This window comes from Coregonus clupeaformis, chromosome 28 (assembly GCF_020615455.1).
Source record: "Coregonus clupeaformis isolate EN_2021a chromosome 28, ASM2061545v1, whole genome shotgun sequence".
Classification (NCBI taxonomy): domain Eukaryota; kingdom Metazoa; phylum Chordata; class Actinopteri; order Salmoniformes; family Salmonidae; genus Coregonus; species Coregonus clupeaformis.
Genome location: NC_059219.1, coordinates 989,708 through 1,002,705, shown reverse-complemented (window position 1 = coordinate 1,002,705; position 12,998 = coordinate 989,708). Strand labels below are relative to the sequence as shown.

The 12,998-nt window shown below is 49.0% G+C and overlaps 1 protein-coding gene across 1 annotated transcript in view; it reads left to right on the top strand.

The window, feature by feature from the left end:
• The window catches only part of LOC121570306 (zinc finger protein 804A-like), a 70,358-nt gene that overhangs the window by 42,506 nt on the left and 14,854 nt on the right, over positions 1–12,998 (top strand). The window contains exon 2 of the mRNA XM_041881767.1: positions 7,736–7,873. Coding sequence (XP_041737701.1) covers positions 7,736–7,873 — 138 coding nt within the window. The remainder of the gene's footprint in view (positions 1–7,735; positions 7,874–12,998) is intronic.

Genomic DNA, 12,998 nt, shown 5'->3' with positions numbered 1-12,998 from the left:
AACGTGATAACTTTAGTATCCTTAACTAGCATTGAAAAAGTTAATCCATTCTTCTGTAATTAAAAATCTCTCCCTAATTTCATGTGGTCCTCTGTTGCTCAATTGGTAGAGCATGGCGCTTGTAACGCCAGGGTAGTGGGTTCAATCCCCGGGACCACCCATACGTAAAAATGTATGCGCACATGACTGTAAGTCGGTTTGGATAAAAGCGTCTGCTAAATGGCATATTATTTTTTTTTTTTTAAATCTGAATCACACTTGTAACGTCAGTAGGCTACAGTAGCCTATGCTTCAGAGGGGGAGGGGCAGGTAGCCTACACACACACACACACACTGGTAAATATTTTCAGTGGTGTAGTGGTCCCTGGAGAAGTGGGTATACTCTCAGTATTCACCTTTTTTTTTTTTAAGTAGTCCAGAAAAAAGCCCTGTTTTAGAAACAGTGACATGTAAGACTATGATTTAGTTTACCCAAAAATATGTAATTTCTACTTGCACACTATTATAAAATGATCATGACTTGATTAGGAGCAGTTTGTAGTTACTACTGGTCACAAGAGCAGCCTGGATGAATGTAAAATGTATTTATCATGAGGCAAACAGGAAATGGTGTTTCGATTATTTTTTGCACATTTATTTAAATAAAATACTTCAAATCTGAAGGTGACAATGCATCCTTGTTCATATTGCTATATGCTTTGTTTTGAACATGTTCATTTACCGGTAAATCATTCAACAAAATATGTTACAACAATATTTAGTTAACAATTAACAAAAATATATGCATTAACAACACATCAACAGTGATATACTCTCTCAACCCAGCACTGGGTTTCTGACCTTTGCTCATACTACAGTATATTCCAGACAAATTTGCTTTCTGCAGGAGCTTTCACACTGCACTGTCTAGAACGCACCGAAGAGGCAGCACGATGGCTCTTCAACCAGGTCCTTGTATATTTTCTAGGATCAAACTTGGAAGTTGGTGGGCCGTTGATATTAATCATCATCAAGTTTGATATGTTTGAGATCAGAAGGACAGCCCTCTTGTCTGAGCTTATATTGTTCATAAGGCTAAAATTCCTCTCACACTCTGCTGTACCGACAGGGAATGTTTTCATACAGTTCATAAGTGGTTTTAGGTCCTTGGGCTCACTACTGGGCTCTTCCAGTAGGTCCCGCATCCCATTCAGTGCTTGGTCTGTGCACAAGTTAAATCGCTTGCACAGTCGCTTAACTTGTTCTTCACCATGGCGGATGCTGGGCTTTGATGGCCACTTACTCTGATCAAGGATGCTGAGGTCCATGATGGTCTCATCTTCAAAAGACAAGCGTTTCTCCAGATTGTTCACAAGGCTTTGTAAGAACTGGCCTGGATTGATAGACTTCAGCTTTGCATTTGTTTTCAGGGCTATAGACCGATACTCCCCAGTCTGTTTTGCTTCTAAAGCCTCACTATATTTCTCACCTGGACTCTCTTTGAATGACTGGATCACTCTGATTGAGCGTTTCAGCAGATGCTCTGCTCTGAGGAGCGTTATAGAACGAGACTGAAGCTCCTGTGACAGGAGACTTAGTTCATGGAGAGTGTCGTACATGAGGCCAAGGTCACAAATGAATTCTGGACTTTGAACACGGTCTAACAAACCTCTGTACATCTGCCTCTCTTTGGTGGACCTCATCTCATCACTGCAAGCATTTTTAAAGTGCTGCACAAGAGCTCCCAGGGATGTCCAAACAGCACGAACAGTCCGAAAGCTACTGGCCACCCAGCGTACATCCAAGATTCTGCCAATGCGAAGAAGTTGTGAGCCTACTTCAGCTGCTGCATTAACAAGTTCACGTTCATTTTTGTTTGACACACTATACAGAGAGTATAGCTTCTGGATAAAAGTTTTAAAGTGATTGACAGAGTTTACCTCATCAACTGCATCTGACACAGCAAGTTCAAGTCTATGGTTCATGCAGTGCCATACAAAAAGCTTTGGGAATCTCAAAGTCAGTCTGGTTGCTACTCCTGACTTCTTTCCTAGCATGACACTGGCTCCATCAGATACAAATGTTACCCAGTTTTCATGAAGCCACTCTTCTGTAAAGCCAGCATTAGTTAAACAGGTGAGTAACGCCTGTAATATGCCATCTGCTCTCTGATTTTCCAGTTCAACAAGTTCCAGGAATATGAACTCAGGGCTTTCTTCTTGAATTGATGCTTTAATAGAAACTGTCATGACAGCTTTGTGACTTAAAGAAGATGCCTCGTCAATTAGGACAGCTAACTTACTGGATGATGCTATAATGCTACTGATGATTTTGCTCTGCATCTCACTAGCAACATGTTGTATTATTTGTGTTGCACTGTAACGTGAATGAAGTATTGAGCCCATTTTTACACCATTCAGTTCCTGCAGCTCAATGAGGCTCTCATGGTCAGAAAAGGGTCGGTTCTTTTTGGCCAGATGGTAGGCTGTTCGAAACACAGCTTCAGTTTCCTTCATGTAGGACTCAGTCATAGTCTCCACTGCATTCTCAATGGCAGCTTCTTTCTGTTGCTCTGCCACCTTCACAGCCTGAGTGTGGGCCTTGGACAACGCATGTTTCCTCACCTTATTTCTCAAGATTGACAAACTTGTTGTTCTACTTCCCTGGCCAGACACTTGAATTTCAAAGTTCATCCATTCTCTTGAGAGCGATACACCTTGTCCTTGCTCCTTGTCGATCCCAATGGAGTTCACACTGCTACAGACCAGACATCCTGCGAAGCATAAACAAACAATGTAACTACTCCTGTATCCACAGCTGTACGTGTGCATGGTCCTTTACACACACACACACACACACACACACACACAAAGTTATCTGTGCCCACTGTTTCAGAAGTTACCCAAACTAGCAATCTACCTAAACTTACCCATTTTTTTGTTTTTGGATCCCAACCAGGGGTTCTTGGATTTGAAGTCTTCTGTTTGTTTAGCACTCCACAGGTCTGGCCAGTCATTATTGATGTCTACAGACAACAACAAAACTAATTATGCATCTCCCTGTCTCTCTCTCTCTCACACACTTACACACACACACACACACACACACACACACTACTGTGATCACAATAGTCATCAGCAAGACATGGGTCCCCCCTCTTTACATTAACAATCTGCATAACCAAGTGGAAATATTTTCAGCAAGTGAAGCTGAAGCATACAGGAGATTAGTGAGTGAAATACTTGGGAGAGTTTATTTAACAAAAAAACAACAAATTTAACACAAAATGTTATATAACAGTAGCATTGTAAAAACAAACATGGATACAGACAAAATAAATAGAAGGGCAATAAAATAAATAACATCACACAGAAATTCAAAATGAGGCTTAATCTGTCAAAATCACCTTTTGTTACAGTGTGAGGCTTCACTTTTCAATAAACTGGAGATGCAATTTACTGCCTGTGTGTTCTGACCTGGTGGTGGTAGACTGGATCCTTCTCTATGCTCACACTGACTTGCCTGGCTAGCTCCCGGTTGAGAGCTGCCAGGGCTGCTGGTTTTAGGGGTGGGGTCTGCCTGGGCCTGATCTGGGCCTGATTTGTGCCTCTTTACAAAAAAGTCTGCAATATCTCCCTTCCTTTTCATGGTTACCTGTCCCTATACAAAATAAGACAGCCTGATTAGACCTCAATATTGTTTTAGGCTGAATCTTAAACTATTTGTCCCCATTCTTGTGTTTTAACTTACTTAAAAATCAACTACCAGCTTAGCTACTATGCAATTAAACTAGATCATATAGGTTAGTTAGGGCTAAGTAACTTGGCTAATGTTATAATTTAGGGCTTAGTAACTTGGCTAACGTTATAATTTAGACCTTTACAATAATAAACAAGCTTCATAAACATTGAGATAATCAGTTTCATCAGTCTGGTATGAAATTCTTATGAACTGGGTTGATTAAACACTTACTGAAAACCAACAATGCCCCGGTTTCCCCACATTATCCCAATCTACGTAGCTAGCTTCATAACGTTAGCCGACTCGCACTAACTATTGGCGGCAACATCTCTTCTCCTCTAAATGTGCAGTCACTGGCAATTTGCCAGTAGTTTAAAATAATGATTCATTTGGAAACCACCTTAAAACTTACCTCAGAATGATGTCTTCCATCAACTGGGGTGGCACACCGCCGCTTGTGTCCTTTCTTCATCCGTTGTTTGGTCTGCTGCCGTTATCGTAGTCAAGTGGCACCGGCACCTGAGTTTTTTTTTTTTTTTCACTGGCACCTGAGGTATTAGCGATATTTTCCTCGGCATGACCCGCCCTACTCTGCCTCTGATTGGCTCATCAGTCCTCATGCCTAAAGTTAACCAATCTAATCAGTGAAAGCAGCGAGTACCAGCCAATTAGAGGCAGAGGAGGGTGGGTCATGGCTTCACTATCCCCGAGGAAGAAAATAGGCAATCTGACTCACAGATATTACTGAATGATGCGCATCAGGGGGGATTTAGAAGTGGGTATACGCAATGCTGACTGAAAAATAAGTAGGTATACGCCGTATACCAGCGTATACCCTGGACTACACCTCTGAATATTTTCAGCTGGCAGGCAGACACTGGAATACGTTTCTGAGTGACAGAGTGAGGGCCTTGCATTGGCACTTGGTTGCGTTTTTTGTGGGGACTGAAAAAAAATGTATAATTTATAAACAAGTTTACGCTGCAGCAGCAAATTGCGGTCTGGATTAATTTAGTGACGAGACGTCAACTTGTCAGAGTGTGTGTGTCTGGGGATGGCTACTGGCAGGGAGCAGAGGCTGCACCTGCGATAACATCAGCAAATCTGTGTCCGCGATCCTTGTCCTTTTATTTGGATTTGATTTTGAACAAACGACACACACGCACGCACGTACACACACACACACACACACACACACACACACACATCCCTGGTTCAGCATAATTGCTCAGACAGACAAGAGGTGTGAGGAGGTGCTTAGGAGACAGACACAAACACAAACAAACAAACAAACAAACAAACAAGCACGCACATTGTTTGGAGAGTTGGCAGTAGGAGATAAGCCTCCTGCTTGTTAGACTGATTAGTTTACTCATTAGTTAAAGGAGAATTTACCCCCAAAACTGTGTTGTTTGATGTTTCCACTTACAGTGTACCTGAACTGTTGCCAAGCAACCAATGTAGGTATTTTCAGCAGCCCCTCATTAGCTTAGCATACTAACTTGAGTGTCCAAAGAAATCCATAGAGCAGATGTTAAAGCCCCAAACCACCTTGCAGTTATTTCTATCCAAGTTCTATCGCCATATTATTATGTGGCCAGATTTGCTCAATCACTTCAATGGACCCATTTCTGCTGATGTTCCACTTGGGAGAGATGCCTAGCTCAGAGGAAGAGGGTGAAATGTCAAAACAGCCATGAAAGAGGTGATTTGACTTTACCGAGCGTGGCCATATGCTAAGTGATTACCTTCTAAAACCCAGACTCATAAAAATATCATAATAATTTCTCTCTTCTGAGGGCTTTCACACTCACACACACACACACACACACACAAATGTATATGCACACACTCACTCACACACACACAAACATGCAAGTGCACAAAAATATACACACACCTTTTTATAACTCTGCATGTTCCAGCCTCTAAAGCTTATTGTCACTTTGACATTTTCACTGCTCTAATATTACCTGAACACAAACACCCCCCCTCTCTACTACTCCCTCCCTCTGTGTTTTCTCCTCCATCACCACCCCTCCTCCCCTCCTTTCTCTTCTCCTTGGCTCAAGCATATTACTGAGGAAATTGGGGCCGATGGAGTCTGTCACTGTGTGACCTAGAGCTAACAGAAGACAATGAGAGAGAATAAGAAAGAGGGGGAAGAGGGGAGGGAAACAGAGACGGTGTGGAAGTGTAGAGGAAACAGGCAGAGGTAATGGGAAGAGGGGAGGGAAACAGAGGGACATAATGGGAAGAAACAGAGAAAGGGACACAGAGAGAGGGAAGGCAAGAGAGAGGGAGAGAGAGAGAGACTCAAATTAAATTCCCATCATGTCAGGGTAGAGCAGGATTCAGTAGTGTTTATTGGCAGCTCCTAGCCTCAGGGAAATTACATTCTGCTGCAGAGCGTGAACACACTGACACACACACACACACACACACACACACAGATAGACAGCTGTTTGTGTCCTAAGGGGTGGCTGCTGAGGAAACCCACTCACGTCAAGTCACTCTAGACTGGGTGTGTGTGCGTGTGTGTGTGGGGGGGGATGAGAATGTTTGGATTGTATCCTCGGCTGGCCCATGTCTCCTCTCTTAAATCAAGATTAACCACTCCAACACAAGTCTGTTTATTTTTTTGTATTTTACCCCCCTTTTTTCTCCCCAATTTTGATCTTGTCTCATCGCTGCAACTCCCCAACGGGCTCGGGAGATGCGAAGGTGGAGTCATGCATCCTCCAAAACATGATCCGCCTAACCACGCTCCTTAACACCCGCCAGCTTAACCCGGAAGCCAGCCGCACCAATGTGTAGGAGGAAACACCATTCAACTGGCGACTGGGGTCAGCCTGCAAGCACCCGGCCTGCCACAAGGAGTCACTAGGGCACGATGAGCAAAGTACATTCCCCCCGGCCAAACCCTCCCCTAACCCGGACGATGCTGGGCCAATTGTGCACCGTTCTATGGGACTCCCGGCCACGGCCGGTTGAGGCACAGCCCAGGAATGAACCCGGGTCTGTAGTAACGCCTCTTAGACCGCTGCGCCACTTGGGAGGCCAACACAAGTCTGTTTTAACGTAGTGACATGAAGATCTAACGTAGCGTTATGAAGGTTTGACGTAGTGTTATGAAGGATGAACTTGTCCCACTCCACCCTGCTGCTTTCCATAAACACCACTCAGGGCAGAACATCTGGAGTTGACATCTGTGACAACATAACTAACATTTCTCTCTCTCCTTCCCTCTTTCTACCCTTTCTCTCTCTATCTCTCTCTCCTTCTCTCTCTATCTCTCTCTCCTTCTCTCTCTATCTCTCTCTCCTTCTCTCTCTATCTCTCTCTCCTTCTCTCTCTCCTTCTCTCTCCTTCTCTCTCTCCTTCTCTCTCTCCTTCTCTCTCTCCTTCTCTCTCTCCTTCTCTCTCTCCTTCTCTCTCTCCTTCTCTCTCTCTCTCTCTCCTTCTCTCTCTATCTCTCTCTCCTTCTCTCTCTATCTCTCCACTAATTCTCTCTCTCTCTATCTCTCCACTAATTCTCTCTCTCTCTATCTCTCCACTAATTCTCTCTCTCTCTCTCTCTCTCTCTCTCTCTCTCTCTCTCTCTCTCTCTCTCTCTCTCTCTCTCTCTCTCTCTCTCTCTCTCTCTCTCTCTCTCTCTCTCTCTCTCTCTCTCTCTCTCTCTCTCTCTCTCTCTCTCTCTCTCTCTCTCTCTCTCTCTCTCTCTCTCTCTCTCTCTCTCTCTCTCTCCCTTCTCTCTCTCTCTCTCTCTCTCTCTCTCTCTCTCTCTCTCTCTCTCTCTCTCTCTCTCTCTCACTATCTCTCTCTCTCTCTCTCTCTCTCTCTCTCTCTCTCTCTCTCTCTCTCTCTCTCTCTCTCTCTCTCTCTCTCTCTCTCTCTCTCTCTCTCTCTCTCTCTCTCTCTCTCTCTCTCTCTCTCTCTCTCTCTCTCTCTCTCTCTCTCTCTCTCTCTCTCTCTCTCTCTCCCCCTCTCTCTCTCTCTCTCTCTCTCTCTCTAGGATCATGGTGAGAGTGCAGCAGGTACAGTGGAGGATGATGGGAAGTCAAGTTTCTTCTGTCAGCTGTGTGAGAAACAGTACCTGAGACACCAGGAGTATGACAACCACATCAACTCCTACGACCACGCACACAGACAGGTAATAAACACACACAAAAACAAAAGCACAAACCTCCCCTCACACACACGCAGACCAAGTCTTCCAGTCTCATCCCACACAGAGAAACATAAAATAAACATAAAGCTGTTGCTTAGTTGTCATTGTTCTGAACATGAATTACAGCAGCCCAGAGTTAAGGCTTTGTTGTTGCCAGCGGCAAAGACATGAAACAAGCTATAGGAGCGGCAGAGAGACTATAGCTATGGGCATTGTACCCACACACACACACACACACAGATGCACGCACACACACATACACACACACACACACACCAGATGAACGTCCAGCAGAAGAGAGATTCCGAGCTGTAATGTAGAGACTAGTGAATGTAGCCTATCTGTGCTGGCTGTTCTGTTTGTGATTCAGAGGCCGCAGCTATAAAGACACGTCTGTTCTTCCTGTCAGGGGTAGTTGTCACGGTTTTGGCCGAGGCTGCCTCTCTTCCTTGCTCGGGCAGGCTTCGGCGTTCGTCGTCTCCGGAATACTAGCTGCCACCGTTGCATGTTTCTATGTTCGTTTGCTTTTGTCTGATTGTTGTTACACCTGTTATCGTTTAGTGTCATTAGTGTCCTATAAGTTCTCGTTGTGTTTGTCAAGTGTTGTGTGTGATTGTTTTACTGTCGTGCGGTTGGCTAGTAATTCTACTGTTTGCTCGGTTGAGCTATTCTCCATAGTGTTTGGAGTGTTTTGTCGCACCTGTTAGTGCGCCCGTTTGTTTTCGCCTACGTGCGGAGTTCTCGCCTCAGGGCATTTTTTCGTGCTTGTGTTTTGTGCATCTACTAAAGTCTTTTGGACTAACGTTCTGCATCCTGCGCCTGATTCCACCACCACACCCACCTACAGCTACACTGACAGAATCACACACCTTTCGAATGGAATCAGCAGGAGCCGCAGCCGCACAGGAGACGTTGGAGGACAGAGTCCGGGAGCAGAATGACCAGATCCTGCGGATGGGGTCCGCCCTGCAGGAGTTGATCACCACCCTCCAACGCTGGGAGACCCGAGGGACACCCCCAACGCCATCTTCCCTGCCCTCACCATCGGCGAGTCAGCCCCTTCCCGCTCCGGAACCCAGAGGAGTTCGACTCTCGCTCCCGAGGGCCTACGATGGGACCGCTGCCGGGTGTCAGGGCTTCCTTCTCCAGGTGGAGCTTTACCTGGCCACCGTGCACCCGGCGCCCTCGGGACACGAGAGCGTGTCCGCCCTGATCTCCTGCCTTTCCGGCAAAGCGTTAGAGTGGGCCAACGCTGAGTGGAGGAGAATAGACGCTACTACCATCACGTACGCCGAGTTCTCCCGCCGCTTCAGGGCGGTGTTTGACCATCCCCCGGAGGGGAAAGCGGCGGGGGAGCGTCTGTTCTGCCTCCGGCAGGGGAGGAGGAGTGCCCAGGAGTTCGCGTTGGAATTCCGGACTCTAGCGGCGGATGCAGGGTGGAATGAGCGGGCCCTCATTGATCACTACCGCTGTAGTCTACGTGAGGACGTCCGTAGGGAGCTGGCCTGTCGGGACACCAGCCTCTCGTTCGACCAGTTAGTCGACATGTCCATCAGGCTGGATACCCTGCTAGCTACCCGCGGACGTCCCGAGGGGGGTCCGTCCATTTCACCCTCCAGCGCCTCCGAGCCGTGCCCCATGGAGCTCGGGGGCGCTGGCGCTAGAGAGAGGAGGGGTCGGAGTACGAGGGGGTCCATCTCCTGCACCAACTGTGGTCGGGAGGACACACCGCGGCTAGGTGCTGGGGATGGCCTCCTCGGGGAGAAGACGACAGGCCCCGCACTGGGGAGCCCTTCCAGGTGAGTAGGCGCCCCACTCACCCAGAGCTCTCTGTTGCACACTTCTGTATACCTGTGTGTTTTCCACAGGTCGCACCTCATTCCCAGCATAAGGCGCTGGTAGATTCAGGCGCGGCTGGGAATTTTGTTGATAAGAGATTTTGTTTAGCCTTAGGGATTCCCCTTCTCCCTGTTGACGTCCACTTCCCCGTTCATGCCCTAGATAGCCGTCCATTGGGTGCGGGCTTGATCAGGGAGGTCACGGCGCTACTTAGGATGTGTACACAGGGGGGTCATCAGGAGATGATCCAGCTATTTCTGATCGACTCGCCTGCGTATCCGGTGGTGCTGGGCATGCCCTGGTTGAGTACCCATAACCCGTCTATTTCGTGGCAGGAGAGGGCTCTGATGGAGTGGTCTGCCCAGTGTGTGGGTCGATGTTTAGGCGTTTCCGTAGGGGCTACCTCGGTGGAGAGTCCAAACCAGGTGCCCGCATTGCACGTTCCCCCTGAGTATGGGGATTTGGCTATTGTGTTCAGTAAGTCGAGGGCGATGCAGTTGCCTCCCCATAGGCAGGGAGATTGTGCGATAGACCTCCAGGCAGGAGCTGCGCTCCCACGGAGCCATGTGTATCCTCTGTCTCAGGAGGAGAAGAGAGCTATGGAGACTTACATAGACGAATCTCTGAGACAAGGATACATACGGCCCTCCACTTCCCCTGCGTCCTCGAGTTTCTTTTTTGTGAAGAAAAAGGATGGTGGGTTACGCCCGTGCATTGATTACCGTGGTCTCAATCAGATCACGGTGAAGTACAGTTATCCACTCCCGCTGATTGCGACCATGACGGAGTCATTGCACGGGCGCATTTCTTCACTAAATTAGATCTCAGGAGCGCGTACAACTTGGTGCGCATTAGGGGGGCGATGAATGGAAGACAGCCTTTAGTACCACCTCGGGCCATTCACGAGTATCTTGTCATGCCATACGGGTTGATGAACGCTCCTTCAGTTTTCCAATCATTCGTGGATGAGATCTTCAGGGACATGCAGGGGCAGGGGGTGGTCGTGTACATAGATGACATTCTCGTGTACTCGCCTACCCGAGTCGAGCATGTGGCCCTGGTGTGCCGAGTGTTGCGGAGGCTGTTGGAGCACGACCTGTATGTCAAGGCAGAGAAGTGTCTGTTTTTCCAGGAGTCGGTCTCCTTTTTGGGTTATCAGTTGTCTGCGTCAGGGGTGAAGATGGAGGTAGACCGGGTGTCAGCCGTGCGTAATTGGCAAACACCAACCACTGTGAAGGAGGTGCAGCAGTTTTTGGGGTTTGCGAATTACTACCGGAGGTTTATCCGGGGGTTTTGGACAGGTGGCAGCTCCCATAACGTCTCTTTTGAAGGGGGGTCCGGTGTGTCTGCAGTGGTCAGCCGAGGCGGACAGGGCGTTTGGGAGGCTGAAGGACCTGTTTACCTCGGCCCCGGTGCTGGCGCATCCGGATCCCTCTTTACCATTTCAGGTAGAGGTGGACGCGTCAGAGGCCGGTATAGGAGCCGTGCTTTCGCAACGGTCCGGCGCGCCACCTAAACTCCGCCCCTGTGCTTTTTATTCCAAGAAGCTCAGTCCGGCGGAGCGAAACTATGACGTAGGGGACAGGGAGCTGTTAGCCGTGGTACAGGCCCTAAAGGTGTGGAGGCACTGGCTTGAGGGGGCTCTTTCCTCATTTTGACGGACCACCGTAACCTGGAGTACATCCGGGCAGCGAGGAGACTGAACCCTCGCCAGGCGAGGTGGAATATGTTTTTGACCCGGTTCACATTTAAGATCACGTACATCCCTGGGTCACAGAACGGTAAGGCAGACGCACTGTCTCGGCGGTATGACACGGAGGAGAGGTCCGTGGAGCCCACTCCCATACTGCCGGAGTCTTGTCTGGTGGCACCGGTAGTGTGGGAGGTCGATGCTGAACTCGAGCGGGCGTTACGCACCGACCCTAGTCCACCACAGTGCCCGGAGGGTCGGAAGTACGTTCCGCTCGAGGTTCGGGATCGATTGATCTATTGGGCTCACACGTCACCCTCCTCTGGACACCCTGGTATCGGCCGGACAGTGCACTGTCTTAGTACCAAGTACTGGTGGCCCACGTTGGCGAGGGATGTGAGGGTTTATGTTTCCTCCTGCTCGGTGTGCGCCCAGTGTAAGGCACCTAGACATCTGCCTAGGGGTAAGTTACTACCCCTGCCCGTTCCACAACGACCATGGTCTCACCTCTCGGTGGATTTCCTCACTGACCTTCCTCCTTCACAGGGGAATACCACTATACTGGTCGTTGTGGACCGGTTTTCTAAGGCCTGTCGTTTGCTCCCTATGCCGGGCCTTCCTACTGCCCTGCAAACCGCCGAAGCACTATTCACCCATGTGTTCCGGCACTACGGGGTACCCGAGGATATTGTGTCTGATCGAGGTCCCCAATTTACCTCCAGAGTCTGGAGAGCTTTTATGGAGCGGTTGGGGGTCTCGGTGAGCCTCACCTCGGGTTACCACCCGGAGAGTAATGGGCAGGTGGAACGTGTGAACCAGGATGTGGGTAGGTTTCTTAGAACATACTGCCAGGACCGGCCGGAGGAGTGGGCAAGGTGCGTTCCCTGGGCCGAAATGGCCCAGAATTCCCTACGCCATTCCTCCACTAACCTAACCCCTTTCCAATGTGTGTTAGGTTACCAGCCGGTTCTGGCACATTGGCAGCAGAGCCAGATCGAGGCTCCTGCGGTGGATGAGTGGGTGCGGCGCTCGGAGGAGACATGGAACGCTGCACACGTCCACCTGCAGCGGGCCCTCCGTCGTCAAAAGGCGAGCGCCGATCTCCACCGCAGTGAGGGACCGGTGTACGCACCTGGTGATCGAGTCTGGCTCTCTACCAGAAACCTGCCCCTCCGCCTGCCCTGTCGGAAACTGGGTCGGCGGTTTGTAGGGCCATTTAAAGTCCTGAGAAGATTGAACGAGGTGTGTTACAAATTACAACTACCTGTTGAGTATAAAAGTATTAACCCCTCGTTCCATGTGTCTCTTCTCAGGCCTGTGGTAGCTGGCCCACTCCAAGAAAGTGAGATCAGGGAGACTCCTCCGCCCCCATTGGACATCGAGGGGGCACCGGCGTACTCCGTGCGGTCCATCTTGGATTCGAGACGTCGGATGGGGGTCTCCAATATCTAGTGGAGTGGGAGGGGTACGGCCCGGAGGAACGGTGCTGGGTGCCGAGGAGAGACATTTTGGACCCGTCTCTCCTGACGGAATTCCATCGTGGGCACCCGACGCACCCTGCTCCGCGTCCTCCTGGTC